Below are 27253 nucleotides of genomic sequence, written 5' to 3' on the forward strand. Positions count from 1 at the left end.
GTTCTAGTGACAGATTAATGAGATTTCTACATTATGAACAAGAGAAGCAGTCTTGAGAACCCGGCTAATCATCTTTGTGGCTTTTGCAAATAGTGGTGAGAGAGCGGAGCATTGAGAGAGGTTTCCAAGCTGGCCAGACACCTGCGATACGCCTCACTGAATGCATACGCTGTTTGGACATTTCCCCGTCACGCTAAGGGGAGGGAGAGGGGAGAAGAGTGAGGGGAGAGGGGTGAATGGTAAGGGTTGAGGCTGAGGGCAGGGGGGGAGGGTGAGGGGTGAGGGGACGCGATTTGAACAGCGTCGGTTTGTCAGTATGTTTTGGTCTGGTTCTCTATATGCACGTGTTCCCGCTGCCGCCTTGCTGTTGCTCGTGGTTCTGGGTACGTGTGTGTGTGTACGTGTGTGTGTCTGTGTGTGTGTGTGTGTGTGTGTGTGTGTGTGTGTGTGTGTGTGTGTGTGTGTGTGTGTGTGTGTTTACTTTTTTGTGGTGTAAAGGATCTGAAGTAAATGTGCTCGTAAGGTCATTTTCCCATATCTGTGTTTGTTTTGTGTGTGTGTGTGTGTGTGTGTGTGTGTGTGTGTGTGTGTGTGTGTGTGTGTGTGTGTGTGTGTGTGTGTGTGTGAGAGAGATCTGAGAGAGAGAGAGAGAGAGAGAGAGAGAGAGAGAGAGAGAGAGAGAGAGAGAGAGAGAGAGAGAGAGAGAGAGAGAGAGAGAGAGTTAACATGTGTGAGAATACTATGACAAGATACACACACACACACACACACACACACACACACACACACACACACACACGTCACAATGAATAGTGTTGTTGGTTGGTGGTGGGTGAGGCGGATACCTCCAGCTGTTTCTCTGTGTGTGTGTGTGTGTGTGTGTGTGTGTGTGTGTGTGTGTGTGTGTGTGTGTGTGTGTTTGTGTGTGTGTGTGTGTTTGTGTGTGTGTGTGTGTCTTGTCATAGTGCCTGTGCTAAGAGTGTTGTTGTGTTGCAGGGTGCGGGGCTGACGTGGGAGGCCGGGGTGGGGGGGTAGCGGCGAGGCAGAGCACCACCCCGCCGCTGCCCTTGCGCCACAAGATCACCTACCTCCCGATCCCGGCCTTGACGCGCGAGCCGGCCCCCGCGGACGTGCCCGTCAAGGAGGGCTGGGGCCGCCTCAGCTGGCTGGGGGTTAACACCAAGGACCAGCCCCAGCCCCTGTCAGACCCTCAGCCCCAGGTCCATCCCTTGCCCCCAACTTTCGCCAAATCCCTGTCCCAGCCCCAGATACTGACCCAGCCCCAACTCCAAGGCCAGCCCAAGGGCCAGCTGTCCACCGAGCAGCAGCGCCTGCTGCACCGCCTGGCCACCCAGACGTTGTCCAGGTCGCAGCTTCAACTGCTGCACCTTCAGCTAAGGCAGCCGCAACCGCGCTCCCAGGAGCGGCGGTGCCAGCGCCTGTGCCGCAGGTTCTCAGTTGGCCCCGCGGAGGAGCTGCACTGCCGCCACGACGGCCGGCGGCAGACAGCGGAAGCGGCGTCGGCGGCGGCGGCGTCCGAGAGCCTCCTGGCGACGGGCGGCTCCAGCGGCAGTAACAGCAGCCTCAACAGCCGCGCGAGTAGCAGCAGCGGCGGCGGCGGTGGCGGCGCGATGAGCGGGCCAGGAGGCTCAGGGGCGGCCGCCCCCTACAGCACCATCAGGCGGGGGCTCAAGGCCACCACCTCCAAGATCATGGGCGCCACTTCCACCATCAGGAGGCCCTACGCCTCGCCCTCCGCCTCCGCGCAAGGTAAGACACCACCGTGTTCGTCTTCTCTCCTTTCTTTTCCTACTCTTCCTCTCTGCCTGCCTCCCTCCCCACTTTTCTCCCCGCCTCCCTCCCTGCAGGCCTGGTGCGAGTCATCGCTGCGCGGCCTGCTGTGTGTGCCTAAGTGGCACTTGTGATTTACCTTGTTATCCTCCACAAATCCTCCCAGGGTTCATTGCTCTCACGCACCGCACCCCTTACCACTGGGGGAGGGCAGGGTGTTATGGAAGGGTGATGACTTGTCAGGATGTGTGTATGTCTGTCTGGGCCCATCACAACCACGGCACTGTGAAGGGCGGCGGTCTGCATGTGCTCCTCCTGCTGGCGGCGAGGTGGGGTGGGGCGCGGTGCCGGGTGAACCTCTCACCACTCAAGCTCACCAGACACCAGCGCCGCCTGAGCAGCCGTTTGTGTCACCAGGGGGGTTGGGGGGGATGCAGACTCACCCTTGCTGCTTTGTGTAGTCACGGTTTGATCCGAGTCACTTCACAGTCACAATAAGCAACATCGATAAATCACTCAGTGCCCTTAATCACCTCATCTTTTATTGAGAATCTTACCTTGGAAGGAACACTTGGCTTAGTGGCGCCTTTTGAGACACTTAACAAGTCTCTTTTTACTTCAATGATCATTTGATAAGATAATCAGCTCATAAGACAATGTCAGAATAGCCGCTGGTGTGGTTTGCTTGGCGGAGGTTGAGTTGCTGCAGACATCACGTGTCGCCTCTCCCAGGGCTGTACTTGGCAAAAGGGAGAAGGGAATCCAAGGGCGTAGTGAGAAAGGATTAGACAAAGATTCAATGGGGGTGATAGGTGGAAATAGGAATTGGTGTGTCATACAGGGAGTGCCGCGTGTAGACCTGGCGCCCCGCTGCAGCTTCCGTTGTTTTGTTGTGTTGAGGCGTCTAGTCACTACAGCAGGTGGTGACTTCAGCCATGGCGGGTGCTGAGTGAGTGCAGGGATGAGTCACGGGTCATTAGTGCTGTGCAAGTGTGTGTGTGTGTGTGTGTGTGTGTGTGTGTGTGTGTGTGTGTGTGTGTGTGTGTGTGTGTAATTTACCACTGTCGTCTGCTGGTCACCCAGCCAGCCTTCCCCATTACGGAGCGAGCTCATAGCTCATAGACCGATCTTCGGTAGGATTGAGACCACAACACACTCCACACATCGGGAAAGCGAGGCCACAACCCCTCGAGTTACATTCCGTACCTACTTACTGCTAGGTGAACATACCCTACACATTAAGAGGCTTGCCCATTTGCCTCGTCGCGCCTGGGAATCGAACCCGGGCCTCTTCAGTTGTGTGTGTGTGTGTGTGTGTGTGTGTGTGTGTGTGTGTGTGTGTGTGTGTGTGTGTATGACACACACACACACACACACACACACACACACACACACACACACACACACACACACACACACACACACACACACACACACACACACAGTCCTACTCGAAGATCGGTCTATGAGCTCTGAGCTCGCTCCGTAATGGGGAAGACTGGCTGGGTGACCAGCAGGCGAGTGAGGTGAATTACACACACACACACACACACACACACACACACACACACACACACACACACACACACACACACACACACAGCCTTGCTTATAATTGGGCATATAATTAGCTTTATTTTTTGTATTTTCTTCCAAAAACTCGCATCCTGTTTATTATTATTGTTATGTGAGAGGAAATCTGGCTCAGGACAACAAGAGAGGTATAAAATAACAAACAGATAAAAAAATAGACAAGCCATTAGCTAAAGAGTTTACAGGAATGCTGAATTCTATCAAGGTGGAATATGAAGTTAATCGTTCAGAAATTCAAAGTTTTAATTCTTTTTTTTTTCTTTTGCCTTAAATAAAAGATGACTGAAATTTGTGATAGGATATAAGGTGGTTGTTGTTGATGTTACTATTATGATTATCCTTTTTTTTCCTCCTCCGTGTTTTCTTTTTTCCTTTTCCTTCTTCTTCTTCTTCTTCTTCTTCTTCTTCTTATTATTATTATTATTATTATTATTATTATTATTATTATTATTATTATTATTATTATTATTATTATTATTATTGTTGTTGTTATTATTATTGTCATCATCACCATTATAACTATTACCATCATCATCATTATCATCACCATTTTTTTTTCCCTATTTTTTGTTGTGATTTCATAGAATGACATGGTGTAGGAAGTTTGATCTTTGATGTGGAAAGGTCACGGTATTAATGTGTGTGTGTGTGTGTGTGTGTGTGTGTGTGTGTGTGTGTGTGTGTGTGTGTGTGTGTGTGTGTGTGCGCGCCCACTCTAATTAGTGTATTTTTATGTTCGATGTCCCACTTCTCACTGGTATAGAAACACACACACACACACACACACACACACACACACACACACACACACACACACACACACACACCATAACACCATATCATGTGAATTTAACAAACATAAATTATAATAAACACAACTGATAAGGAAGAGGAAGGGTTGAGAGAGAGAGAGAGAGAGAGAGAGAGAGAGAGAGAGAGAGAGAGAGAGAGAGAGAGAGATATGGGGAAAGGAACGGGATGTATCTCTGTTCACTTATAGTTCCCACGAGGATGCGCTCTCTCTCTCTCTCTCTCTCTCTCTCTCTCTCTCTCTAATGGGAGAGTGAGAGAGAAAAGAAGGGAAACTTGGGATGGTTGTCCTTTTCCTGTCCTCTTCCTTCCTCCCTACTCTCTCTCTCTCTCTCTCTCTCTCTCTCTCTCTCTCTCTCTCTCTCTCTCTCTCTCTTCATTCCACCACCACCACCACCACCACCACCACCACCACCACCACCACCACCACCACCACCACCTCCTCCTCCTCCTCCTCCTCCTCCTCCTCCTCCTCCTCCTCCTCCTCCTCCTCCTCCTCCTCCCTCATGTATCGAGACAGAAATGTAGGGAAAGAATAGCGATCGGTGGGTGATTGGTTGAGAAAATTTGGTTCTGCTTTGTGATTGGCTGTTGATTCATAGTTCTCTTCACTGATTGGTCAATAATTTCGTCCTTTATTTCACTCATCAATTAACATTTCTTTAATATCTTCGTTTTTTCAAATGACTTTTTTTTCGTCTTTTTTTTAACTAGTCAAAAATTTCGCTACTTTCACTGACAGGACGCCAAAATTTTACACGTCACTGTATTTGCAACACTATTGGTCGTCAAAGAATGGGTAAGGCGCGCTGATTGGCCAGGAGACTAGGCAAGGTCGGTGCTGATTGGCTGATGGTTCTGGAAATGGACCTGCTATTGGTGGAGCGTGATGGGGACAGAGGCGGAGGTTTGAGCTGATTCGTCTGTTGTTTTCGGCTTTAATAGAAGTTGAAAGTTAGAGACAGGCTTAAAAATAGAGTTGGTGGAATAGAGTAGTAGTAGTTGTTGTCACAGTAGTAGTAGTAGTAGTAGTAGTAGATAGTTATTGTAGTAGTATAAATATAGTAATTATAGTACTACTAGTAGAGAGAGAGAGAGAGAGAGAGAGAGAGAGAGAGAGAGAGAGAGAGAGAGAGAGAGAGAGAGAGAGAGAGAGAGAGAGAGAGAGAGAGAGAGAGAGAGAGAGAGAGAGAGAGAGAGAGAGAGAGAGAGAGAGAGAGAGAGAGAGAGAGAGAGAGAGAGAGAGAGAGAGAGAGAGAGAGAGAGAGAGAGTTCCAGCATCACTTGTGTGTATTCATTCTATAAAAACGTAATAATGGAGTGTGTGTGTGTGTGTGTGTGTGTGTGTGTGTGTGTGTGTGTGTGTGTGTGTGTGCGCGTGCGTGCGTGAGTTCGTGCGCTATCGTCATCTTGTAAGCAATATGTATGTGTACATGTTACTCGTGTGTGTGTGTGTGTGTGTGTGTGTGTGTGTGTGTGTGTGTGTGTGTGTGTGTGTGTGTGTGTGTGTGTTTGCCTGGCCTGGTTTCATGTGCGTGTTTCATTATTTTCCTTTTTTTTATGCTCTCGCTGCGGATGTGTTGGTGGAGGAGGAGGAGGAGGAGGAGGAGGAGGAGGAGGAGGAGGAGGAGGAGGAGGAGGATGTAGAAGAGAAGAAGGAGGAGAAAGGGGAGGATGTATTGGAAGTAGTAGTGTTGGGATTACAAGAGAGAGAGAGAGAGAGAGAGAGAGAGAGAGAGAGAGAGAGAGGCAGTGGGTTTGGGGGGGCACAGGCGGGGGCTGGAGGGCCCGCGGCGCTGGTCGATACTGAGGGCGGCGCCAGATGCCTCATTCACCGCGGACTGTCCGCCGTGCCTGCAGGACCTCGGCTCTCGTGTCCTCGTGTGGCGTCCTCAGAGGTGCAGGATTCCCAAGGGTGGCTGGGAGGAGCTGGCCCTGAGCACCCCTTCAGCGTGAGGGGAGAGGCACGCCCTGGGAGAGAGGGGCTGCGGGAGGGAGAGGGCAGGGCGCGCTGCCAGGCACAGATCAATGGTGTGTAGTGTGAAGGGAACCACGTTGCCGTCTCCGCCACTCCTGCTGCTCTTGCTTGTGTCCCCGCTAGCCGGGCCTTTTGCACCTCACTCCTCGCCCCTGCGTCTCGCCGCCTCTCTGTGTCACGCCCTCCGTGTGCCGGCTCGCCCTTGACTCTCAGCCTCGCCGATCACGTCGCCTGGCCTTCACTACAACTGGGCGGGATGTGAGCGTGGAGTGTAGGTGTGAGCGTGGCGGTGGTCGCCGTGCACACACACTCACACACTCACTCACGCCTCCACGCACACCCTCCCTGCCAGTGTGATCAGTCCTTCTGCTCCTCCGTCACCGTCAAGGACGCAGTGCCTGCAGTGCCGCACTCCTGCTGGGGAGGCGACATTCACTCACATGGGGCCGTGGAGGCAGTGCGGCCCCGCCCCCACGCCCTCACGCCCCCACGCCTCAGCAGCAGCTGTAGCCTCCCAGGGGCGCGACACACTGGCCATGGCAGCAGCAAGGCGGAAGTAGGCAGCAGGCAGCAATGAGTTAGCCAGTCGATGAGTGACGTAGTATGAGAGTGAGGGCGAGTCGGTGGCATTCCAAACTCTCCCCGGCCAGCCCCGCCCTTGCCTTGCCCGCGCCCGACGAGCCCCGGGCGTCCAGAGAGGGCCAGGGTGTTGAAGCGTATGAAGGGCGGCGAGGGGTGGCGATGTTGAAGGGTGCAGTCGTGGTGTGTGTGGCGGCGGGCAGCCATCGGCCAGGCCCCGGGTACCAGCAGTGAGTCGGGCAGCACCCCCTGTCTCACATCACCAGGATTATTTATCTGAGTGCTACGTGGTGTCTTAATGTCCCAGATCTGTCCTAGGCCTCTGTCCCACGTCCCTCAGTGAGCGGCCCGGGAATAGTGTGGTGATGGGGCGTGCGTGGGGCGCGTGGCGGTGAAGGCGTGTGTCCCTGGTGAGTGAGCGTGGAGTCGCCATGAGAGCCTGGCCGGCGCTGGCGGCTCCGACAGACCATCTTTAATGCAAAGTGTCATGGGGGATAATCTAGCTGGGTAAATCATTCACTGCCTCGCCTCCTCGTCGGTGTCCTCTGCCTCGTAGTGTTCGTCGGGGCAGCCAGGCGGACGAGGGAACAATGAGCCGGGGAGAGAGGCGTGTTTACTCCCGCCCGGTGAGAGCAAACAAGAGCCTCCACCGCGCCGCTTGAGGCTGTAAACCTTTAGACGCTATCCTAAAGGTGCAAACAGCTTCCGTCTCAGCGTGCAGTGCTGTGCCCGCCACCCACCATACCATGCCCGCTGCGAGGCGTGCCCCTCCCCACCCAGGCGCCCCCTCCCCTTGAACCTGCACCATGCCCATCTACTCCTCCAATACCGACGTGTCTGGGTACGAGACACTCAGCACGCGCAAACGACACAACCCATTCCGTGAGTAGTCGTCGTGGTCGTACTCTTGGGTCCTGCTGAGCTTCCGTGCCGCCTTTCCTTCTCCCATTCCCTCCTTGTTTACTTTTCTACTCTTTCTTCCTGCCTCTTTTCTATTCCTCCTGTTCCTGTCTCTTCTATTCCTCTCTTTCCTGTTTCTTTTCTCGTTATTTTCCTTTTCATGTTTTCCCTCCTCATGTCTTGTCTTCCTCTCTTTCTTCCGATTCCTCTTCCTTTCCCTCTTGCTTTCTTCCTTCTTTTCCTGCCCCTTTCTCATTTTCATGTATTTCTATTTCTTTTCGTTGTTTGTCTTATTTTTATTCCTTTCTTTCCTTCATTTTTTCTCCTATTCATTTTTTTTGCTGTCACTTCCAATTTTTCTTTCTTTTTAGTAATTTCTTTATCCTTAATTTTCTTCTCTTGTTTGCTTTCTTCCTTTCATCCTTCCTTTATTTATTTTCTTTCTTTTTCTCTGTTTTTTATGGTTTTCTTCCCTCCGTTGCTTTTCTCCTTCCTTCTTGTTTCCTATAAGTCCTCCTCCTCCTCCTCCTCCTCCTCCTCCTCCTCCTCCTCCTCCTCCTCCTCCTCCTCCTCCTTGTCCAGTATGATTTATTAAAGAGGGTTTGTTGCGAAATGTTCTTTTTACTAAGAATTCATGGCTATTTTTGTGGAGAGAGAGAGAGAGAGAGAGAGAGAGAGAGAGAGAGAGAGAGAGAGAGAGAGAGAGGGGAGATATGCGTGGGGATAGATGCAGAACACACACACACACACACACACACACACACACACACACACACACACACACACACACACACACACACACACACACACACAACAACAACAACAACAACAACAACAACAACAACAACAACAACTACTACTACTACTACTACTACTCTACTCTCTCTCTCTCTCTCTCTCTCTCTCTCTCTCTCTCTCTCTCTCTCTCTCTCTCTCTCTCTCTCTCTCTCTCTCTCTCTCTAATGCTTCCTATTTCCTTTCTGCCACTTTGCATTCTTGTACAAGGAAAAAATTAAAAGCGAGGAAGGAAAGTGAAGATAAACATGACTAATGCAATGGAAGTGATTCATTTTCCTCTGAAGAAAGGAAAGGAGGGAACCGGAAAGACATTTGTATTAAAGCAAGAAGCGAGGAAATATTATGAAGGAAGTTTTCGTACTGATATTGTACTGAAGGAAAAAATAGATAAACAATGAGAATTTTGATTAGTAAAATGGAGATAGCAATGTAATTTTATACAGGAAAAGATGAATAATAGAAAAACGAGACGGAAATGTAAATGGAACAATAAGTTTAGAATGATTAAGTAATAATAGAAATATAATTGAAATCAGTAATAGTAGAAGAAGAAGAAGAAGAAGAAGAAGAAGAAGAAACAAAAGATAAAAGAAAAGTAACAAAAGAACGAGAAAGAATGTAATAAGAAAAATACGTTTGCGATAATAAAATGGTGATAGAAATATAGTTGAGATCAATATTAGTAGTATTAGAAGAAGAAGAAGAAGAAGAAGAAGAAACAAGATAAAAAAGATAACAAAAGACCGAGAAAGAATGCAATAAGAACAATTCATGAGTTTTGTTCACGGCAGCAGCTGTGAAAAGAGAAAAAAAGGGAAATTAGAGCAATAAGAATAAAAAAAGAATAACAAGCACAATTACGGACAAACTGAGAAGACAAGAAAGTAGAAATTAAAGTACAGTAAAGAAAAAAAAGTAATAGAGAAAAGTTTACGGGAAAATATTGTTGAGTGCACCAGTAATGATAATAAAGGGAACAGAAGATATGGAAAAAAATAAGTTACAGTTTTAATTAAAGAAAGTAAAGCTAAAAAAAGGGAAGAGGAGGATATTTAATCAGAAAATATTTTAAAAAGAACCGTAACAAAATGAAAGTAAAGGAAGAAGATACAAAAAGGAGAGTAAACCATGATAATTAGTAAGAGAGAGAGAGAGAGAGAGAGAGAGAGAGAGATTTCAGTAACAGAATAACAACTGCAAAAAAAAAAAAAAAAAATATGTAAAAAAAAGAGAATATTATGATCTCCAGAATAATAATAATAATAATAATAATAATAATAATAATAGTAGTAGTAGTAATAGTGGTAGTAGTAGTAGTAGTAGTAGTAGTAGTAGTAGTAGTAGTAGTAGTAGTAGTAGTAGTTATTGTAGTTGTAGTAGTAGTAGTAGTAGTAGTAGTAGTAGTAGTAGTAGTAGTAGTAGTAGTAGTAGTAGTAGTAGTAGTAGTAGTAGTAGTAATAGTAGTAGTTATAGTAGTAATAGTAGTAGTAGTAGTTGTTGTAGTAGTAGTTGTTGTAGTTGTAGTAGTAATAGTAGTAGTAGTAGTAGTAATAGTAGTAGTAGTAGTAGTAGTAGTAGTAGTAGTAGTAGTAGTAGTATAAGTGGTAGAAGTAGTAGTAGTAGTAGTAGTTGTAGTAGCAGTAGTAGCAGCAGCAGTAGTAGTAGCAGTAATAGTAGTAGTAATAGTGATAATAGTAATAGTAGCAGTAGTAATGGTAGTGGTAGTGGCAGTAATAGGATAAGAAAATAATCACAAAAAAAAACAACATTGCGATGCTTTTTGTCTCAGAAGCAACAGAAGAGAGAGAGAGAGAGAGAGAGAGAGAGAGAGAGAGAGAGAGAGAGAGAGTGTAGATAATAAAGATATAATAATCACCAGTACACTTTTGCATGGGAGAGTCTTGGAGTGGGGGGTGAGGGGGGGAGGGGCAGAGTTGGTACAGAGTTATGGGTCTCCTGGGATTCGTGTTTGTTGCAGTGGTACGTTTCCGCCCAATTGTCGTACTTCACATTCTGCCAGAGAGAGAGAGAGAGAGAGAGAGAGAGAGAGAGAGAGAGTTGGGGAAAAAAAATAATTACCTTGTTCCTTTCCTTTCTCGATTTCTTCTTATTTTCCCTTCTATTCTTTCTTTTTTTTTTCCTATTCCTTTCATCTTCCTCCATTTCTCGTCTTCTATCTTTTTTTTCCTCAAGTTTCCTTCTCTTCCCTCTCTTCTTCCATCCCTTCCCTTCTCTTCTCTTGCCATCCCTTCCTTCCTTCCCTTCCCTTCCTTCTCTCTCTCTTCTCTTCTCTTCTCTTCTCTTCCTTCCTTCCTTCCTTCCTTCCCTTCCCTTCCTTCCTTTCCTTCCTTTCCTTCCTCTCCTCTCCTCTCCTCCCTCCCTCCCTCCCTCCTCTCTCTCTCTCTCTCTCTCTCTCTCTCTCTCTCTCTCTCTCCTCTCTCTCTCTCTCTCTCTCTCTCTCTCTCTCTCTCTCTCTCTCTCTCTCTCTCTCTCTCTCTCTCTCTCTCTCTCTCTTTCTCACTATTTCTTTCCTTTCCTGAGGTCTTCCTATTTTCCCTTACAATTCTTTCTCTTTTCTATTTTTCCCCTTTACTCTTCATTTTCCTCCTCCCTTTTCTACATTCCTTCACATATTTTTTCCTCCTGTTCCCTTCTCTTCCCTTCCCTTTCCCTCCTCTTCTTTCCTTCTTTTTATTCTTTCTTTCCCCTTCTTCCTTCTCATCTTCCCCTCTTTCCCTTCACTTCCTCTTCTCTTTCCTCTTATTTTTCTTGGCAGCAACTCAAGATGTGTTTATTTTTTCCCCTCTTCTTTTTTTCCACCCTTTTCCGCCCTTGTTCCCTTTATTGGTTCCCCTCAGTGCTTCATTTTCATGGCTTGCTGCTCTGAGCCTCTCCTCTCCCCTTCTCCTCCCCTCTCTTCCCCTTCCCCTTTCTGGTTTCCTCTCTTTTCCCCTTCCCCCCTCTCGTTTTTCTTCCCCTTTTTCTTTCCCCTCCAAAATGTTTTCTATAAGCAATTTCTTTATTTATGTTTACTTAATTCTTTTCTTTTTGTTTTGTTTTCTATTTTTCTTATTTTCTTAATTTTCGTCGTTTTCTTGAGTTTATTTGTTCTTTTCTTTCCTTTCCTTTATTCTTTTTCCTTTTCTTGTTTCTTTGCCTTTTTTCTGTCATTTTCCCTATTCTTTCTGTTCTTTTCCTTCTTTTTCTTCTATTTTTTCGTGTCTTTTCTCTTTTCTATTTTTTCGTCCCTTTCCCTTGTTATTTATTTTCTTTTCCTCCCTTTCTTTTTTTCCTTTCTTCGCCTATTCTTTCCTTTCCTTTGTTTTTCCTTTTTTCAAGTCTTCTGTTTCCCTATACTTGTTCACTTTTCTTTATTTTCTTGTTTTTGTTCTCTTTTATTTTCTTTTTTCCCTTTTCTTTTCTTCCCTCTCTCTCTCTCTCTCTCTCTCTCTCTCTCTCTCTCTCTCTCTCTCTCAAGTGCTTCATTTAATGGGTGAGTAGTTTCAGTTTCGTGGGTTTTAAGTCAATTTGGTGACGTCACAGTGGGGCGAATCAATACCGCTACTTGAGGTCACCCAGGGTTGCAAATGTGACCCCTCAAGGCAGCCTGGGTCACGCCTCTTGTGGCTGGTAGGGGGGAGGAAGTGGGTTTGATAGAGGGGAGATTGTGGCAGTGGGTAGTGGTGGTGGTGGTGGTGGTGGTGGTGGTTTGTTGTTGTTGTTGTTGTTGTTGTTGTTTTTGTTTTTACTGCTCCTGGTTGTTACTGCTACTGCTACTATTACTACTATCACTACTACTACTACTACTACTACTACTACTACTACTACTACTACTACTACTACTACTACTACTACTACTACTACTACTACTACTACTACTACTACTACTACTACTACTACTTCTTCTTCTTCTTCTTCTTCTTCTTCTTCTTCTTCTTCTTCTTCTTCTTCTTCTTCTTCTTCTTCTTCTTCTACTACTACTACTACTACTACTACTACTACTACTACTACTACTTATTTTCTTACTGTTACTTATTTTGCGTTTATGTTATTTATCTATTTGTTCATTTATTTACTTATACATTCTTCATATGTTTTGCTATGCTGATTCGATTTTCTTTCCTTCTTTATTTACTTATTCGTGTCTTTTGCTTTTCTTTCTTTTTTACTTTCTTTTACCTGTTCACTTGCTTATCTACTTGTTTATTCCTCTTACTTGCTTCCATCGTATATATTTTTTCACAGTCTTTATTTTCCAGTCTTCTTTTACGTTTTTCATTTTTTTTTTTTTTGTAGCAATTTTTAATACTGTACATTCCTCGTTACTTATTTTCCAGCAGCCTTCTTTTATATTTTACGTTATCCAGTACATATTTTCCAACCTTCCTTTACGTGTCACATTCCTCAGTACTTATTTCCCACCTGTCTTTCGTATTTAACATTGAAGAATCCACGAGACAAATTTTTCAGGCATCTTTTTACATTTAACATTCCTCAGTTTGTATTTTTGTGGTATTTTGCATTTAATAATTCCACGCGCATATTTTCCAACCATTCTCCATATTTAACATTCCTGCATTACATGATTTCATAATTTCATTTCATAGTTGTTTAATCGTTATTATTTTACATCTCCCATTTCACTTTCTCTCTCTCTCTCTCTCTCTCTCTCTCTCTCTCTCTCTCTCTCTCTCTCTCTCTCTCTCTCTCTCTCTCTCTCTCTCTCTCTCTCTCTCTCTCTCTCTCTCTCTCTCAAGTGAGGTAAGCCATATCAGGTTAGGTTTCTCTATGCTTAAGGACAAAGGACAAAGAAATATATATACGTACAAAAAATAATAATAAAGAAGGCTCATTGAGATGCCATTCTCATAATAAAGGTCAGAAATGATCATAAAAATATAAAGATAGAATAAATAGAAAGATCTTGAAAGAGTTTAACCCCTTCATTGCCTTGACACATTTTCATATTCATTCTGCTTACTATTTGGTGATTTTATTCAGCTTCAGAAACTTATGTGGGGTATTAAAATAGTGAAGACTGTTCATTGATCTTCTGACCTTCATAAACTCTTCTTAATGTAAATAAAATCATACTTAAAACTCATGGTAAAAATGCATCCCAGTACTGAAGAGTTAAAGTTGCAGAAAGGAGGAAGGAAATACAGGAGTAAGTTCCAAAGTTTACTGGAAAAATGGGTTAATGATCGAGAATACTGGTTAACTTGCATTGAGAAAGTAGAAATTCAACGAGACCGCGGAAGGAGAGGAGGTATGAAGTTAGCAGAGCCAGAAAAGTAGTTAGCGTGACTATATGTTGTTTAGAGAGAGGTAAAACAGTGAAAACATTGATTAAGCCTTTGGGGAACACTGAAATACTTGACTACAATACAGTAATTATATACAAAGGAAGGAAATATAGAGGGAAAAAAAACATGTATGTGAAATATGTCATAGATTAGAAAAAAAATGCAATGGACTTTGAATTTCCCTTCCCCCCTTTCGTTACAAGTTAAGCCAAATTGTTTTGAGAGGAAGCTAAACCAGGCAAACCATTAATGAGTCCAGTTAAGATAAGCCAGGTGAAGTAAGGTGAGGTGAGTCAGGTTTAGTGTAAGGGTCTATTAAGCTTTTTTTGTGTGTGTTAATGGTTCATGTTGCTGGTTCTGTTAAGTTAGATTGTTTTGAGAAAGTGAAGCCATTAACTTGTTCAATATAATGACGCGTTTCGATATTCGTTCTGCTTACTATTTGGTGATTTTATACAGCTTTAGAAACTCATGTGAGGGATTGAAATAGTGAAGACTGTGGCCATTAATCTTGTGACCTCCATTGACCCATCCAAATATCAATAAAATGATTTAATCACACCCAAAACTCAAGGTAAAAATTCGTCCCAGTACTAAAGGTTTTAATGAATTGAGATGAGTTAAGGTGAGGTTAGATTCGGCAAAGTTACCTTTTCAGTACTGGGACACATTTTTACCACGAGTTTTGCGCATGATTAGACGATTTTATTGATATTAAGAAGGATTTATGGTGGTCAGAAGATAAATGGCCACAGTCTTCACTATTTTAACCCCTTCAGTAATGGGACACATTTTTTACCTTGAGTTTTGTGTATGATTAGACCATTTTATTGACATTATGAAGGGTCTATGGAGGTCAGAAGATTAATGGCCACAGTCTTCACTCTTTTAACCCTTTCAGTACTGGGACACATTTTTACCTTGAGGTTTGTGTATGATTAGACCATTTTATTGACATTAGGAAGGATCGATGGAAGTCAGAAGATAAATGATCACAGTCCTCACTATTTTTATCCCAACATAAGTTTCTGAATTTGTATAAAGTCACCATATAGTAAACAGAGTCAATATGAAAATGTGTCATGATACTGAAGTGGATAAAAGGTCTTAATTCAACCTTTTTTGTTGTTGTCTTGTGTTGCAGAATCAGTCGAGAGGTTCTTACTTTGATATTTTTTGTGTTTTGGTATTAGTGTTACTTCTTGTGATGCGTATTCAGTTAAAGAGTCTTATTATTTTTTTTTCTGTGTGAGTGTTCTGGGTTGTGTTGCAGATTCAGTTGAGAGTTCTTCGTTCAATCGCCTTTTTATGTGTTTCGGTCTATGTGTTACTGATTTGTGTTTCAAGCTCGTATTCTTAAACTTTATTTGTGCTTCACTTCCGCTACTTCAAAAGGCTTTATTTAAATTTACCTGAGTTTTTGAAGATGTTTTTACGGTTCTAGAGGCAGAGTGATAAGATTTCTATACTTTTTGAAGGTGTTTTTACGTTTTAGAGGCAGAGTAACAAGATTTCTACATTACTAACTGGAAAAACACTCTTGAAAACCCGCTAATCATCTCAGTGGCCTTGAAAAATAGTTGTGGGAGAGCAAAGCGTTTCTGAATACGGACACCAGACTCAGTTAAAAAATTCTTCATTCAATCGTTTCTTTGTGTTTTTTAATGTGTGTTGCTGGTTTGTGTTGCAGATTCAGTTAAGGGCTCTTGATTTAGTTGTTGTTTTTTTCCTGTGTTGGTGATTGCAAGGGCGTGTTATCTGTTTTGCGAAGGGTCATGCTTATCTAAAGGGCGCGCTGGGTCACGTGATTCTGGTCAGGTCAATACTGCTCCGGAAATGGACAAGGGGAGAAAGAGAGAGAGAGAGAGAGAGAGAGAGAGAGAGAGAGAGAGAGAGAGAGAGAGTGTGTGTGTGTGGGTTTGTTTGGTGAGGTTCTAAGGTCACGGTTTTTTTTATTATCATTATCCTCATTTTTATTTTGCTATTTGTATTTATGTGTTTATTTATTTGTTCCTCCACTTATCGTAACTTTGGGTATTCGTCTTTATGGTTCTCCAGGGATGGGCTTCTTTCAGGGTTCTTTTCTTCCTGCTCGTGACCAGAACACACTCTTGCATCAGGAAAAAAGAGAAAATAGATAAGTGAATGTATAAAAGGTCATTATTTAATAGTATTTACCAAGATGCCTAACATTTTTTTCTATTCTGTTACTTGTTTATACTTTTTTACTGATGCTGTTCGTTTTCATTTGCGTCTGTAATGTTTTATTTATACCATTTATACCATGGGGTCTTTTCACAGGAATTTATGGGCTAAAGGGGATTTTTTTTAGGGTACCTCCTATCTCAAAGACCACCCGCTAGGAAACCGTTGCCCCGAGTGAGGAAGCCCAACCTACACTCGGACCGTGGACAGGATTCGAACCCGTGCGCTTGGAGATCCCTCGGACCCCAAAGGAAGCATGTCTCACTCGTTTCTACATCTACTACTTGCTTCTCTCTCTCTCTCTCTCTCTCTCTCTCTCTCTCTCTCTCTCTCTCTCTCTCTCTCTCTCTCTCTCTCTCTCTCTCTCTCTCTCTCTCTCTCTCTCTCTCTCTCTCTCTCTCTCTCTCTCTCATTTCTACCACTGTCATTCGTTTTTGTCTCATTTCTACCACTACCACTTCTATCTCCCATTTCTATCTTTTCCACTTATTTCTATCTTTCATTTCTACCACTATCCATGGTTTCTATCTCTCATTTCTTCCACTACCAGTTCTATCTCTTATTTTTATCATTTTCACTTATTTCTATCGCTCATTTCTACCACTATCACTTGTTTGTGTCTCATTTTTATCACCACCACTTGGTTTTTATCTCTCATTTTTACTTCTACTTATGTCACACTTTTCTACTACTACCACTTGTTGTTTCTCTCATTTTCACCACTGCCACTTGTTTGTGTCTCATTTCTACCACTACCACTTGTTTTCATCTCTCATTTTTACCACTATAACTTATTTTCATCTCTCATTTTTACTTATGTCACACTTTTCTACTACTACCACTTGTTGTTTCTCTCTCATTTTCACCACTGCCACTTGTTTCTGTCTCATTTTTACCACTACTACCACCCGTCTCTACCACTATCACTTACTTTTAGCTCATCTACCACTACTACTCGTTTCTACCACTTACCTCTATACCACTATCACTTATTTCCACCACTAGTCTCTACCACTATCACTCGTGCATATCTACCACGCCTCCCAACCATTGTGTTGTAACGTGCGGTGGTCGACGTCATAACCCCGTCAGGCGGTCAGAGTTGCTTCCTTTGTTCCCCGCAGTCTGGCCACGCTGAGGAAAGAACAGCACGAAGGCAGCAGGAAAAGTCTGCCAGCTTATCAGTCACCCCATGACACGCCAGCCACAGAGCTGTCAGCGTGTTAGCCGGTGATAAAATGGCCACACACACACACACACACACACACACACACACACACACACACACACACACACACACACACACACACACACACAGGGGGAAGGGTATGCATTATGTTAGATAAATTTAGTGAGAAATGATCTAATTGTTGAAAGTGAGGAAGAGTTATGGAGTATATGCAGGAAATTATTCAATGGGTAGCAAACGGATTGATTTGAGAGAGAGAGAGAGAGAGAGAGAGAGAGAGAGAGAGAGAGAGAGAGAGAGAGAGAGGTTAATGATCTATGAATAACGTGATAACAGAGGGGTATATAACACACACACACACACACACACACACACACACACACACACACACACACACACACACACACACACACACACACACACACACACACACACACACACACACACACATTCCTTTGTACTGCACATTCCTACCACCAAAAGTTCCTGTTCTGCATACACTCACGTAGGTCAGGATCGCGTTCAGCTCAGTATTGATAAACATTTTAACTCCTTGTCTACCTGTACCACTCTCTTGGGAAAGTTGTTCAGATTTTTTAGTGTTATTTGGAAGAGATTATCTATACAACTTTTAAACAGGCTCTGGTAAAACATATTAAGCCCTTCAGTACCATGCCACGTCTTCATATTTATTCAAGTTACTATTAGGCTATTTAATACAGCTTCAGAATCTCATGTGGGGGTTAAAATAGCAAGGATTCTGAACAATTAACCTTCTGACCTCCATAAACCCTTGCTAGTGTAAATAAAATCGTCTATCATACTCAAAATTCATGGTCAAGTTACTATTAGGCTATTTAATACAGCTTCAGAATCTCATGTGGGGTTAGAATAGTAAGGATTCAGGACAATTAACCTTCTGACCTCCATAAACCCTTGCTAGTGTAAATAAAATCGTCTAATTATATTCAAAACTCGTGGTAAAAATGCGTTAGTACTGAAGGGGTTACGATTCTGTTCTAGGTGACCTTTTTTTTTTTTTTTCTAAGGTTTCCAGTACTGTCTTCGTGATTTTAGTTCAATTGTCATTTCTTTCATTCCTTCCTGTAGTAAACTCTGGAACTCCTTGCCTGATTCTGTATTTCCACCTTTCTCTAACTTGAACTCCGTGGACCATTTTTTTTTTCTTCTTTTTATCACATTTTCTTTTATCCTCTTGGTCGATTCCCCTCCCACTTATGATACACACACACACACACACACACACACACACACACACACACACACACACACACACACACACACACACACACACACACAGCTCAGTGGTTAGAGCGCTGGCTTCAAGCCAGAGGACCGGGGTTCGATTCCCCGGCCGGGTGGAGATATTTGGGTGTGTCTCCTTTCACGTGTAGCTCCTGTTCACCTAGCAGTGAGTAGGTACGGGATGTAAATCGAGGAGTTGTGACCTTGTTGTTCCGGTGTGTGGTGTGTGCCTGGTCTCAGGCCTATCCGAAGATCGGAAATAATGAGCTCTGAGCTCGTTCCGTAGGGTAACGTATGGCTGTCTTGTCAGAGACTGCAGCAGATCAAACAGTGAATTACACACACACACACACACACACACACACACACACACACACACACACACACACACACACACACACACATATATCCTAATTATTAGAAAGAAAATAATCTCTGGAGCCTTTGAAACTAGCCTTATTGTATATAATTCACCTCCTCGGTCGCCTGCTGGTCACCCAGCCAGTTTTCCCCATTATGGAGCGAGCTCAGAGCTCATAGACCGATCTTCGGTCTATGAGCTCTGTGTGTGTGTGTGTGTGTGTGTGTGTGTGTGTGTGTGTGTGTGTGTGTGTGTGTAATCAGACCTCACATTGTAGTATTTCCTGACGAGATTAGTTTCCGAAGTTGTTATTGATAAGTTGGATGCAAAAAAAAAAAAGCAGAAAGTTAGCAACTCTCTCTCTCTCTCTCTCTCTCTCTCTCTCTCTCTCTCTCTCTCTCTCTCTCTCTCTCTCTCTCTCTCTCTCTCTCTCTCTCTCAGTTTACTACGCCTTGTGCTGATTTTGTTATTATTAATTTTTTTTATTTGTTTATATATTTATTTATTTATTTATGTGATTTGTTTTCCATGATGGGAGAAAATGTACTGTTTTTAGCAGTGGTGTGATTTTATTTCTCAAGTGTCCTTAAACAGATTTTGCTACTACTACTACTACTACTACTACTACTACTACTACTACTACTACTACTACTACTACTACTACTACCACAGATAGCAAGGTTTTTATCCACTTTTTTTCAAGTATACACTTTCAATATTATTCAGTAGAGTATAGGTAGGTAAATGTTTCCTGATGTGTGTTCTCTCCTCACCTCACTTCATTACACTTCTCCCTTCATTCCCTTCCCTTCCTTCCCTTCCATTCCTTCCCTTCCCTTCCCTATTCCTGTTCCTCTCCCTTCCATTCTGCTCTCGTTTTTCTTCTCTTCAAATCACGTCACCATCCTTTACTCATCTTCACGTCTTTTCCCTTCACCCCCCCCCTCACATGTACACCCCTATCCCTTCACCTCCACCCTTCACTACTTCACTATCATCCCTCATTTACCATCCTTCTGATTGACCTAGCAAAATGAACCTCTCTCTCTCTCTCTCTCTCTCTCTCTCTCTCTCTCTCTCTCTCTCTCTCTCTCTCTCTCTCTCTCTCTTCCCCCCGTCCATTTCCTTTACAAATACAGCTGTTTTGATTCGTGTGACATAGTGAAGGGCATACGAGGAGCGGTGTAGGATATGGGGCGTGCTGGAGGGCGCTACCGACTAGGAACCTGTAGGATTGATTTCACTAGAGAGAGAGAGGGAGAGGGAGAGGAAGGATAGTAATGGGAGAGGGAAAGGAGAGTAGCAGAGAGAGAGAGAGAGAGAGAGAGAGAGAGAGAGAGAGAGAGAGGAAGGGATAATGGAATATAGATGCGGGTATCAAATGATTTTATGTCGGATATTAAATACTAGGTTACAAATTGTCTCTCTCTCTCTCTCTCTCTCTGGTATTATAATGGAAATGTTTTGTTTGATTCGATAATGGTTTCAGTGAGAGAGAGAGAGAGAGAGAGAGAGAGAGAGAGAGAGAGAGAGAGAGAGAGAGAGAGAGAGAGAGAGAGAGAGAATATGAACAATAAGCTTGGAAGAAAACGAGGAATGAGAGAAAAGAAATGAGAGAGAGAGAGAGAGAGAGAGAGAGAGAGAGAGAGAGAGAGAGAGAGAGAGAGAGAGAGAGAGAGAGAGAGAGAGAGAGAGAGTCTGCCACGTTTCTGGTTGGTGGTGCAAGGTTCCTACTGATGCAGTTTTGAAATTTTTACGGATACTACGAAAAGCGGGACACACACACACACACACACACACACACACACACACACACACACACACACACACACACACACACACACACACACACAATTGCTACACATCTTACTACATTCATTTCCGTTGCTACACATCTTACTACATTCATTTCCGTTGTAGTGAAACCCAAACATATTTACGTACATAGATTCATACAGACGGATAGGCAAGTTACCCATCTAGGCATGTGTCGTTTTCTTCATGGTAAAGTAGTAAATAAATCGATGATGGTAGTAATAATACATAAGGTCGATCACTAATGAATAGAATGAATTAATAATGTGTCTTGTAGTTTTCTTTCTCGTATTTTTATTTATTTGTATTTATGATTCTTTTTCAATTTTTATGGATTTTATTTTTCTTTTACGTGTTTCTTTTTTTTTTTTTTTTTTATACCATGTAGGCTTTTTTTTTCACGGGAATTTATGGGCTAAAGGGGATACTTTTTGGGGTATCTCCTATCTCAAAGCCCACCCGCTAGGAAACCGTTGCCCCAAGTAAGGAAGCCCAACCTACACTCGGACCGTGGACAGGATTCGAACCCGTGCGCTTGGAGACCCCTCGGACCCCAAAGCACGCATGGTTCCACTGTATCACGATGGTCCCATGATTTATACAAATATCGTGGGTTTCTAAGTGTCTTCCGGTAATGCTTTGTATTGATTTATTTGTAGAAAACTAAAGGACTGCATTCTGAAACCTTTCCCCGTCTGAGCTCTCCTTCTTTCAGACTTAAAAGTTAATGAGGTTTTCAACATAATGTGATACTTTAACTCCTTCAGCACCATGACCATGACACCATGTTCATTCTGCCTACTATTTGGTGATTTTTTACAGCTTCAGAAACTCATGTGGGGTGTTAAAACAGTGAAAACTGTGGTCATTAATCTTCTGACCTCCATAGATCCTTCCTATTGTAAATAAAATGATCTAATCGTGCACAAATCTCAAGGTAAAAATGTGCCACAGTATTGAAAGGGTTAACAGTGGAAATTAATTAATGTTTTCAAAATTCCAACAATACTTAACAGGGAAATTTATCTCTAACAATCTCCAGTAAAGTTAATATATTTTTTATTATTATAATGATACTTAACTGAGAAGTTTGTCTTTTTATTCCTTTCAGTACCATGACGCGTTTTCATATTCATTCTGCTTACTATGTAGTCAGGGCTGAGTCAATAGGGAGCATTAAAAGAAGGTTGGATAAATTCATGGATGATGAAGATAGATGGAATTAGGTAGATTAAAGCACACTGGGACTGCCTCGTATAGGCTTGGCGTCCTCTTGCAACTTCCCTCCTTTCTTATGTTCTTATTTGTGATTTTATACAGCTTCAGAAACTCATCTGGGGGAGTGAAATAGTGAAGCCTGTGGCCAATAATCTTCTGACTTCCATAGACCCTTCTTAATGTCAATAAAATGGTCTAATCGTACACAAATCTCAAGGTCAAAATGTGTCCCAGTACTAAAGAAGTTAACAAGCTCTAATGGAATGTTTGGGAGGTTTTCAAGATTACATCGATGCTTTAACGTGTAGATTTCTCTTTTTAAGCCATTCAGTACCATGACGTGTTTCCGTATTCATTCTGCTTACTATATGGTGATTTCGTACAGCTTCAGAAACTCGTGTGGGGGGAGTGAAATTGTGAAGACTGTAGCTATTAATTTTCTGACCTCGATAGACCCTTCTTAATGTCGATAAAATGGTCTAATCGCACACAAATCTCAAGGTCAAAATGAGTTCCAGTATTGAAGGAGTTAACAAGGTCTAATGGAATGTAATAGAGATTCTCAAGATTACATTGATTCTTTAACAGGGAAATTTCTCTTTAATAAGCTGTTGTGGAAGATAATGGAGGTTTTCAAGATTCTAATAATGTTGAAAGAAAGATTGTTTTCCTGTGGTAATGGGTATAGTGGAAGTCAGTGGAGGTTATCAAGATTGTAGTGACATTTTAACAGCGGTTCTGACTTTCTTCTTCTTCTTCTTCTTCATCTTTTTTCTTCTTCTTCTTCTTCTTCTTCTTCTTCTTCTTCTTCTTCTTCTTCTTCTTCTTCTTCTTCTTCTTCTTCTTCTTCTTCTTCTTCTTCTTCTTCTTCTTCTTCTTCTTCTTCTTCTTCTTCTTCTTCTTCTTCTTCTTCTTCTTCTCCTCCTCCTCCTCCTCCTCCTCCTCCTCCTCCTCCTCCTCCTCCTCCTCCTCCTCCTCCTCCTCCTCCTTTAATCAGACTTCTTTTCTTTAATCAGACTCTATCGAATATTCATGTTTTTTTTATTCTTATTTTTTTTTTTTTATTTGTTTATTTTTTTTTTTAAGACGGTCTTCGTGATTGAAGTTACGCTAGAAGGAGTTTTGCGTCTTTGACAGACCTTTGTGGAAGTTAGTGGGATTTCCTGTGGTGTGTTGGTGATGCTGGCGCCAGCGTAGTGTACTGTAAGTGTAGCAAGGATTCCCATCGTCACTTGAGTCTTGGGGAAGGGGTGGGGATGAATAATGGGATTTTCAAGGATGTTTTCTACTCTGCATGAGTGTGACAACATTATTTTAGTGGCAGCTTAGGAATAAGTGTACATCTTTAACCTCTTCAGTATAACAGGGACATTTCCCACTACTGAAGTATTGAAAAAAGGTGGAAATACTGGGAGTATTTCCATCTCCTATGACTTGACTTCTTTTAAGAGGGAGGTTTCAAGATATTTGTCCCTATCTTTTGGATAATTCTTAATATCCTTAAAGGACTGGCAATCCAGTGGGCCTTCTTTTTTATATTGTTGTTACTCTAGGCCAGTTTCCTCTCTTGCTTAAAAAAAAAAATCTTAATCCCTACATAAGTTTCTGAAACTGTATAAAATAGCCAAATAGTATGGAAAATTAATATGAAAATGCCTCATAGCACTGAAGAGGTTTCATGATAATAATGCTCATTTAACAACTATTCTGCCGTAGACTGGAAGTAACACTCATCTGAACTCGAGTAATCATCTCTGCTGTCTTTGAAAACACTCATTGCTTGGAAGAACAAATAGTTTGAAAGGACTGGCTGAGTTTTAATTCCACACAGTCTTGTCTCGTTATGTTAAAGGTTCCTTGTTGTGTGCCAGTGCTGCCTGGTGGCCTGCTACAAGTTACTGGGATTTGTAAGGATGTTTTCATGATTCTGGTGATGATTTAAAGAAAATTTGCATAACTAACAAGCTCTAGAAAATCAGATCAATGGATTGCCATCGCTGTCTTCATGATGATAGTAATAGTTTAACGTCCATTTTGCACTACAGACAAAAAAAAAAAAAAAAATGAAAGTGAAGACTCCACTTATCTGTGTGGCCTTTACAAACATCCCTTACGTAAGAGAATTTCAAAATTCGGGCATTCTCGTATTTCTGCGTAATCTTATCATCTCATGGCTCGTGAACCTTCTCGCTGTATCCAAATGTTGATTGGTGATCTAGTACATGTTAAGATTTTCAAAGAATATTTCTCCCGCTTCTCATGATAGTTTAACAAGAGCTGTACATCGTTAACCATTTGACTGTCACTTGGGTCTTCTTCCTCTTCATACGACCTTATTCCCACTGTGTAGTAGAGTCAGCCACTCGAGTTAACTTCTATCTATTTATATTCATTGCGTCCTCTTCTTGTAGTCATAGTTTACTCATGTCACACTTCAGTACGTCTTTCCATCCTATTCTCTGTCTACCCACACTCCTCTCCGTAACTGGTATCAGCATTGCCTTCTTCACTGGTTCTTCCTCATTTCTCCTCTTCGCCTTCCCTTAATCACCATTCACTGACACATCTTTACGTGTTCTACAGCGACATCCAATCTTTGAACCGGGAAGAAATTTCAGTGTATTCTTTTTCCATCGCTAACTTTCGTGTAGATGCTTATTGTTATTTCATATATTGCTTCTAGTGCTGTTAATTGCTTTATCCCCTCAATACCAGGACACATTTTTACCTTGAGATTTGTGTACGATTAGACCATTTTATTGACATTAGGAAGGATCTATGGAGGTCAGAAGATTAATGGCCACAGTCTTCACTATTTTAATCGCACACATAAGTTTTTGAAGCTGAGTAAAATATGAATATGGAAACGCGTCATGGTACTGAAGAGGTGAATATAAAAGTGAAGAGGTTTAGAGGCTGTGGTGAAGGATAACAGTGGTTTTGCAAGGATGTTTTCACGGTAATGGCAGATTTATGACTGCACCCCATGACAACGTAACTAATCATCTCTGTGGCCTTTACAAACCATCCCTTACGACGAGAGAGAGAGAGAGAGAGAGAGAGAGAGAGAGAGAGAGAGAGAGAGAGAGAGAGGTGAGGGCGGAGGGCGTCTCAAGTAGGTGATGACGTTAAACGGATGCACAGACAGGCAAGAAAAGACAAGCGCTTAGATACACGAGACAACTAACTACATACGAAGACGATGAACTTAAACAAGACTGATTTGTCGACATTTCCTCTCCCTCGCACGGCATTTTTTTTCTTTTTTTTTTCTATTTTTTCTTTGAGTTGCAAGTGTATACGTATCTTTTATAACACACACACACACACACACACACACACACACACACACACACACACACACACACACACACACACACACACACACTCTCTCTCTCTCTCTCTCTCTCTCTCTCTCTCTCTCTCTCTCTCTCTCTCTCTCTCTCTCTCTCTCTCTCTCTCTCTGACGTCACACATTGGTTAGGCTCCTCTTTCTAACAGCATCGCCTGGTATTACCTTACTTCGTCACCTCCTGTGGGACAAGAGAGAGAGAGAGAGAGAGAGAGAGAGAGAGAGAGAGAGAGAATTCTACCTCGCTGCTTTCGTCATCATTATTACGTCATTAGTCTTTCGTCATTCCCTGTCGCTGCCTTCATTGTAGCTAGTTATGTTGGTCGTGGTGTTAGTTATGAATGGATACTGTATAGATCTGATTCAGCGGTTGGGTGAGAGAGAGAGAGAGAGAGAGAGAGAGAGAGAGAGAGAGAGAGAGAGAGAAAGCGCGTGAAGGGGAGAAAGACAGCAATAGGATTTGGAGGAGGAGGAGGATGAAAGGAAGGAGAGAGAGAGAGAGAGAGAGAGAGAGAGAGAGAGAATAATTTTGTGCTTGCAAGGATAGAAATAAATGAAATAAATGGTATAGCTGTGGTGATGGTCTGTGGATAATTGGATAGATAGATAGATGGTTTGATAGATAGATAGATAGACGGACTAGATAAATATACTAATAGATAAATAGATGAATAAATAGAGACATGCATGAATAAGTAAATGAAGCGCATAATACCAAAATACGTCACGAAATCTTAATAGTAAGGGAGGTAAATAGTGAAGCTTCCTAATGTCTTACTATGCACGTTGCCACCATTGTTGTTATTAATTGTACTGCTGTCTGAAGTGGGGCGATGTAACCTGAGCCAAGATTATCCCTCATTATGTGCTTGCCTTGTAACTGTGACGTGTGTGTGTGTGTGTGTGTGTGTGTGTGTGTGTGTGTAATAGCTTGAGTCATAGTAAGATAATGTGTGTGTTTAAATTGCGGATTTGAGTTTTGGAAGGGAGTTTGTATTAGAAGTATTGTTTTTTTTTTTTTTTTTATTCTTGGTTGTGGACAAAAGGTGTGTTTTGATGAAAGGAAATATTTGGTGTTTTTATCCATTTATTTTTCTTTATCTTTATTTACTTATTTTTTTGTTATTGCTACTCGAGATCATTTCTAAACTTTATGTTATGGCTTTGCAATTTCCAGTTATGACTTGGAAAGACATTACAGCTCTGGGGAAATTTTTGATAGAAGGAAACTTTGCTATTTTTAAAACTTTTGTCTCTCAAATTATTGCTATTCAATAATCATTTGCAAGGTAACATTTTTTTTTTCTAATTTTGAGATAAAAATACAAGTGTGGAACATTTTAGTTTTCACAGAAGGAGAAAAGTTTGCATTTCCAACTTTTCCTTTTTAAGTTGTTGCCACCAAAGACAGTTTTATCAAGCTCAGATTCTTGTGTTTCTGTCTTTGCTGTATCGTGGAATTCGGATTGTGAAAAAATGTATTACTTTTCACGAGAAGGAAGAGAAACAGATTCTTCTTGTCTTTCTTGTGTCTTAGAATCTGGCACCTAAGAAAACAGGTTAGAGTTTTAGTGAGAGAAGGAAGATAAGCACAGAGTCTCGTCCTTGCATATTTAGTTCATCTTACATTGTGGAGTTGAAAATTAATAAAGTAATTTTTTTTTGCTTTCATATATTTTTCTATTATGTTGGAGGGATTCAGGCAAAAAAGTATGAAAAAAAGCCCCACTGAAAAGCTCATTAAAGGAATATAATGTAAAGAAGTAATATACAAAAATTCAATAAGGACGTTTGCTTTTCTTTACCTATATATCTTGAAATTATGAGTCAATCACTTATTACAAGGGTAGACAATCACTTCTCTTGTGTTCACCTTTCTTCCTCTATATATTATCTTCAGGTCTCCTCAGTCCTCTCTCTAGTCTCCCAGTTGGTCCCTTGAACACACACAGTCAACAGTCTTCATTGCTTCTCTTTATCTAAATTCTAAAACATACAATTCTTCATTCCTTCCTCAATCCAACCACTGGTCTCCTTCAGTCAGATGCTGTTCTCTCCTATGGTTGTTTATAGGATCCAGCCATTCAATCAA

General features: G+C 42.3%; 1 protein-coding gene across 6 annotated transcripts in view; it reads left to right on the forward strand.

Moving 5' to 3' along the window:
• LOC123507947 (protein disabled-like) overlaps positions 1–27253 on the forward strand; it is a 78230-nt gene that overhangs the window by 16495 nt on the left and 34482 nt on the right. For 3 of the 6 annotated variants that reach the window (XM_045261306.1, XM_045261303.1, XM_045261305.1), the window contains exon 2: positions 997–1770. In XM_045261306.1, coding sequence (XP_045117241.1) covers positions 997–1770 — 774 coding nt within the window. Of the gene's footprint in view, positions 1–301; positions 384–996; positions 1771–6024; positions 7634–27253 lie in introns of those variants that run through there. The other 3 variants (XM_045261307.1, XM_045261308.1, XM_045261304.1) reach the window with 2 other exon arrangements.

Source organism: Portunus trituberculatus, chromosome 23, assembly GCF_017591435.1.
Source record: "Portunus trituberculatus isolate SZX2019 chromosome 23, ASM1759143v1, whole genome shotgun sequence".
Lineage (NCBI taxonomy): Eukaryota > Metazoa > Arthropoda > Malacostraca > Decapoda > Portunidae > Portunus > Portunus trituberculatus.